Source organism: Clytia hemisphaerica, unplaced genomic scaffold (genome assembly GCF_902728285.1).
Source record: "Clytia hemisphaerica strain Z4C2 unplaced genomic scaffold, Clytia hemisphaerica genome assembly, whole genome shotgun sequence".
Taxonomy (NCBI): domain Eukaryota; kingdom Metazoa; phylum Cnidaria; class Hydrozoa; order Leptothecata; family Clytiidae; genus Clytia; species Clytia hemisphaerica.
Window position 1 is genome coordinate 1,259,384 of NW_027103240.1, and position 3,831 is coordinate 1,263,214.

General features: G+C 35.5%; 1 protein-coding gene across 1 annotated transcript; it reads right to left on the reverse strand.

Moving 5' to 3' along the window:
* Window positions 1-1,680: 1,680 nt before the first annotated feature.
* LOC136801358 (zinc finger protein 45-like) lies at window positions 1,681-3,334 on the reverse strand. Its single transcript, XM_067058028.1, has 2 exons — window positions 3,153-3,334; window positions 1,681-2,945 (listed from the first exon to the last, which is right to left on the reverse strand). Exons 1-2 carry the CDS (start codon window positions 3,310-3,312, stop codon window positions 1,711-1,713), a joined length of 1,395 nt encoding a protein of 464 aa, XP_066914129.1. The 5' UTR covers window positions 3,313-3,334; the 3' UTR covers window positions 1,681-1,710.
* Between the last annotated feature and the right edge of the window lie 497 nt (window positions 3,335-3,831).

A 3,831-nucleotide genomic window follows, 5' to 3' on the forward strand; every position in this document is an offset into this window, starting at 1 on the left:
TCTTAAAGCATGTTTCGGACCATTTTGAAGGGTTTGCTCCTGGCCAAAATCACTTTTTTACGAAATATTTAATATTCTGCAAAGGTCCAATTTACGAAAAGTCAAAAACGTGAAAATTTCAGGAAATTTTGACTTTTTTTCGAGTTTTATCCCCTAAAATTGAAGAAAAGGGATTTTTGAGCCAGAAAAATTGCTTTAAACTTGGAATAAGAACCCCTGCTGAGCAGAATTCGGCATCTTTCAGTTTCTCAGACAATCTCCCTCGAAATATATTGAGATTTTAGTGTATTTTAACGTTTTTCAGAATTTAAAGTTCGGGCGAGAATTGCTATTTTAGCACTTCCACTTTCTTCCATTGAATATTTTGATTTTGGAGGGGTTTGGTGGCTTCTAGGCTATATTCCAAGCCTCATTCGAGCAAATTTGAGCTTTTAAATCCTGAGATCCTAAGCTCCTAAGACTTAAGCCTCATGTTAAAACTCAAAGTTAAAACTCTACTTTCCAACTGTAGTTTAAGGCGCTTAAAAATCAATTGTGGTGTTCAAAATTACACCGGGAACTCCCCTTTGTCTCAAATATTTCTTGTAGGATTGTCTGAAAAACTGAAAAATGCTGATTTCTGCTCTGCGGGGGATCCAAAATTACCTGAAAACCTCTAAAATTCGTCTTAAAGCATGTTTCGGACCATTTTGAAGGGTTTGCTCCTGGCCAAAATCACTTTTTTATGAAATATTTAATATTCTGCAAAGGTCCAATTTACGAAAAGTCAAAAACGTGAAAATTTCAGGAAATTTTGACTTTTTTTCGAGTTTTAGCCCCTAAAATTGAAGAAAGGGGATTTTTGAGCCAGAAAAATTGCTTTAAACTTGGAATAAGAACCCCTGCTGAGCAGAATTCGGCATCTTTCAGTTTCTCAGACAATCTCCCTCGAAATATATTGAGATTTTAGTGTATTTTAACGTTTTTCAGAATTTAAAGTTCGGGCGAGAATTGCTATTTTAGCACTTCCACTTTCTTCCATTGAATATTTTGATTTTAGAGGGGTTTGGTGGCTTCTAGGCTATATTCCAAGCCTCATTCGAGCAGATTTGAGCTTTTAAATCCTGAGATCCTAAGCTCCTAAGACTTAAGTCTCATGTTAAAACTCAGAGTTAAAACTCTACTTTCCAACTGTAGTTTAAGGCGCTTAAAAATCAATTGTGGTGTTCAAAATTACACCGGGAACTCCCCTTTGTCTCAAATATTTCTTGTAGGATTGTAGGTCTTAGGAAAAACATACACAACCCTTTATATCCTGTATAGGCAACTCAACAAAATGAAATGAGGCAATTTTGAAACCCGGGAAAAAATGAATTCTAGGAGAACCAAGACTCGCCAATGCTTTAAAATTAATTTCTTTTTAATCAAGTTAAAAGCACCCCAGCGAGTTCTTGAGATTTCAAATTCAAATCAGGTGAAAACTTCTCATAGACACCGTGGTGGATTTCAGAACTTCACCACGTCACTGAGACAGGGGTGTACGCATGCTAGGTCTTAGGAAAAACATACACAACCCTTTATATCCTGTATAGGCAACTCAACAAAATGAAATGAGGCAATTTTGAAAAATGTCCTTTAAACCCCATTTTAAGACAGTTTTTGGTCCAAATTTGCCCCAAATTTTTCTTTTTTTTGAAAATGGGGCTCCGTCAAATTTGAAGCATTTCCATTTTACATCATTGTAATATAATTTTTATTAGAAGATGATAATGAATGCAAATTACGATGTTGACGCATGTTACTTGAGTCTGCAAACGATCTACCACAAACATCACACTTAAATGGTTTTTCACCAGAATGAGTTCGAAGATGTGATTGCAAGCCACTTATTTGCCGAAATGATTTCCCACATATTTCACAAGAGTAGGGTCTTTCTCCTGTATGCATTCGCATATGAACTTTCAAATTACCAGAATTTGTAAACGCATTACCACATACTTCACAGCTGTAAAGTTTTGCACCTATGTGAATTAAACAATGTCTCTTGTAGTTACTAGAAGTGCTGAAGTCTTTTCCACAAACATCGCAATTATACGGTTTTAAACCATCATGAGTGCGAAGATGCGATTGTAGACCGTTCCATTGTGTAAACCTTTTACTGCATACTTGACATGCGTATGGTTTTTCACCAGAATGGATACGTAGATGCAGACGCAAATTTTTGTCGTCTGCTAGGAATTTCCCACAAACATTACACTCGTATCGTTTTTCAATGGAAAGGGTCTGAGAAGTTTCAGTCGGCGTTTCAAGAAATTCACCATTCAAAGATGACGTTGCAATAAAATGAGTAGTACGAACGTGGTTAAGTAGTTCATCTTGTTGCGCAAAAGATTGCCCACATACATTGCATTTGTACGGGTTTTCTCCAAGGCAAGTACGTTCGTGAGTTTTTATGTTGCTAATATTTGGAAAATTTTTGTCACCAAGATCACATTTGTATGGTTTTAATTCGGAATGTTTTTCACTTTTACTGTGAACTCGAAGATGTTTATTAAGATTGCTTGATTGCGCAAACATTTTTCCACAAACCTGACATGCAAAGGGTTTTTCCCCAGTATGCTGTCGTCTATGTTTTGTCAAGGTGCTTGAATCTGCAAATCCTTTCTCACAAAAATCACACTTAAATGGTTTTTCCCCATTATGAGAACGAAGATGTCTTTGCCAATGCCAATGATAAGCGAAACGTTTGAGACATGTTTCACATTGGTAAGGTTTCTCCTCAGCTTCGGTTCGGATAACAGGTCGAGAAGCTCGAGTTGTTGGATATTGCACTGTGATAATATCGTTTCCTTGAGCAGCCACACTGCGAGAATAAATTAAGTTTTCGTGAACGTCATTACTTTGAAGGTTTATTTCGTTTGCTTCCTCTTCTTCAATTTTGACGATAATTTCATCAAACAATGAACCTGAGAATGAAATAAAATTTAGGATTGAGTTACCTCATTGGTACACAAAGATATTTTAAAGCTAATGTTACTTTATTGCCATTATAAGTCACACATGAGTTTTGTAAAATCGTAGTTTCACACCATCACGCTAAAAAAAGGCCCAATCTACTAGGGGCCTCGTTATGAACAAACAAACAAGACCTTAAAACATGAAAGTCTACAAACCATCAGATGAAGGTAGAATAGTTTGCAAAGCATTATGGGTCAATGTTTCATCATTCACATCAGGCTCCTCCATTTTAACAATAATGATCTTGTCATTAAGACTCATTCCATTTTGTTCTTCAGTATTTTCCTTTTTACCATCCTTATCATTGTTTTTCATTTTCGTTTTCGTTTTCCCCTCTGAAACTAAACAAGAAGATATATAACACAAATGGTACACTCAATAAGATAAAGTCAGGGCTAGATTCGAATTTCTTTATGTAGGATTTAAAGGTTTTATTTTTACATAAGTGTTCCCGTTTCATATCAGACACATATTTCATATCAGGACAGTGTCTGCCTATTGTTATATTATGCTGATATAAGGAAAAAAATGTTTATTTTTTCCTCTTTCTGACCAATCTTCCTCCACATGTGAAAAAGCTTGTAAATTAAAATTGACGAGTAAGCTAACGAGTTCACTCGCTTATTTAAAAAAAACCTTTAAAGTCATTTCCTAGATAAGTTGTGCTTTTTGAGTGGTTTCCATACTCCAGTGTTTGAAGATAAAATTTACCGCCAGAAAAATTATTCTATCGTGTAAAGCGTAAACCATCAATTGTATTTTAAATACAAAATAACTCTCGCAAAAGGCACATGAGCAATCAAAGTGTGATATCTACTCGAGCCCTGAAATTAG

Excerpts from the sequence above, each read along its gene's own strand:
- LOC136801358 (XM_067058028.1), bottom strand. The coding sequence starts at position 3,312 with ATGAAAAACAATGATAAGGATGGTAAAAAGGAAAATACTGAAGAACAA. Across the intron at positions 2,946-3,152 it reads TATTCTACCTTCATCTGATG|GTTCATTGTTTGATGAAATT; the intron begins GTTTGTAGACTT and ends TTTCATTCTCAG.